The sequence below is a fragment of the Ipomoea nil genome, unplaced genomic scaffold (assembly GCF_001879475.1).
Source record: "Ipomoea nil cultivar Tokyo-kokei standard unplaced genomic scaffold, Asagao_1.1 scaffold1266, whole genome shotgun sequence".
Taxonomy (NCBI): domain Eukaryota; kingdom Viridiplantae; phylum Streptophyta; class Magnoliopsida; order Solanales; family Convolvulaceae; genus Ipomoea; species Ipomoea nil.
In genome coordinates, this window is record NW_017617694.1 from 272,588 (window position 1) to 273,793 (window position 1,206).

The 1,206-nt window shown below is 35.3% G+C and overlaps 1 protein-coding gene across 1 annotated transcript; it reads right to left on the minus strand.

Moving 5' to 3' along the window:
* Nucleotides 1-375: 375 nt before the first annotated feature.
* On the minus strand, nt 376-1,206 carry LOC109184592 (putative nuclease HARBI1). Its single transcript, XM_019334610.1, has 2 exons — nt 908-1,206; nt 376-824 (listed from the first exon to the last, which is right to left on the minus strand). Exons 1-2 carry the CDS (start codon nt 1,077-1,079, stop codon nt 376-378), a joined length of 621 nt encoding a protein of 206 aa, XP_019190155.1. The 5' UTR covers nt 1,080-1,206.

Genomic DNA, 1,206 nt, shown 5'->3' on the forward strand with positions numbered 1-1,206 from the left:
GCAACATTAAATTGTTCAGATATGGTAGATGCAACACGATTGAATGAAGATGTTCTAAAATTGTTAGTTGGATTATTGGGATTCCTAGCCTCTTCAGCTAATATCTTTAAAAATACGCCCTCCATTGGCTTTGTCCACCGAAATTGTCTAGAAGTGGCAATTCCCTTTCCCTTATTCATGTTTCTATAATAACATAAAAACAATAACAACCAACGTCAACCAATGAAACATAATATCCATTAACAAAGCATACTCATGTCCATATAATAATATCCAATAACAAAGCATAATCAAGTACACAACAATAAGAAATGTTCAACAACGTAACTAATAATATCCAATAACAAAGCATACTCAAATATATGAAACTAGACACTAGTTCCTAATAAGAAATTCATTCCACATTTGTTCTGCGATCTCATCTCTCTTTGCATTCCATTGTCTAACTTCTTGTCTTTCTTCTGTTTGCGTATGAGATAAGGGCAAGAAGTTATCGTCATCAACATCAACTGTTGCTTGATTAAGCTCATCATTAGGACCAACTCCCATAATATGGTTATGAATTATACAACAAGCTAAAACTATATCCACTTGTGTCTGGTAATCCCAAAAAGGTTCAGCATCTAACACACGGAACCGTTTCTTCAAAATTCCAAACACTCTCTCAATAGATGTACGTAAGGACGAATGACGAAGATTGAAAAGTTCTTTCTTATTCTCAGGACGATGAGCACTAAACTCTTTCAAATGGTATCTAACACCACGGTATGGAGTAAGTATTCCATTCCGTATGCCATATCCAGCATCACCAAGATAATATTTCCCTACAAGTTTACATAATTTGATTACTTATATGCAATAACAAACAACACAATGTAAAAAGTGATTACATAATTTTATTTTATACCTTCTGGAATTTTAAATTTATTTGGACGTGTGAGTGCATCGTTCAAGACTCGAGAATCATGTGCACTACCTTCCCACCCAGCTAGCACATAACAAAATCGCAAATCAAAAGTGACGGCAGCAAATACATTTTGTGTTGTTCCACCCTTACGTCCGCGAAAACTTCCTTGCATATTAATTGGCACGGATGCACGAATATGGGTTCCATCTATTGCTCCTAAACAATCTTTGAAATAGGGATAAAATCGCGGATTGCTAATGATTTCATGAGGAGTTACTTCACCGTCCGGTAATACTATG

What these genes read in the sequence shown, in the direction of transcription:
- LOC109184592 (XM_019334610.1), bottom strand. Translation starts at nt 1,079, where the DNA reads ATGCAAGGAAGTTTTCGCGGACGTAAGGGTGGAACAACACAAAATGTA. An exon ending in TAAATTTAAAATTCCAGAAG is followed by an intron (nt 825 to 907) that starts GTATAAAATAAA and finishes GTAAACTTGTAG; the next exon opens with GGAAATATTATCTTGGTGAT.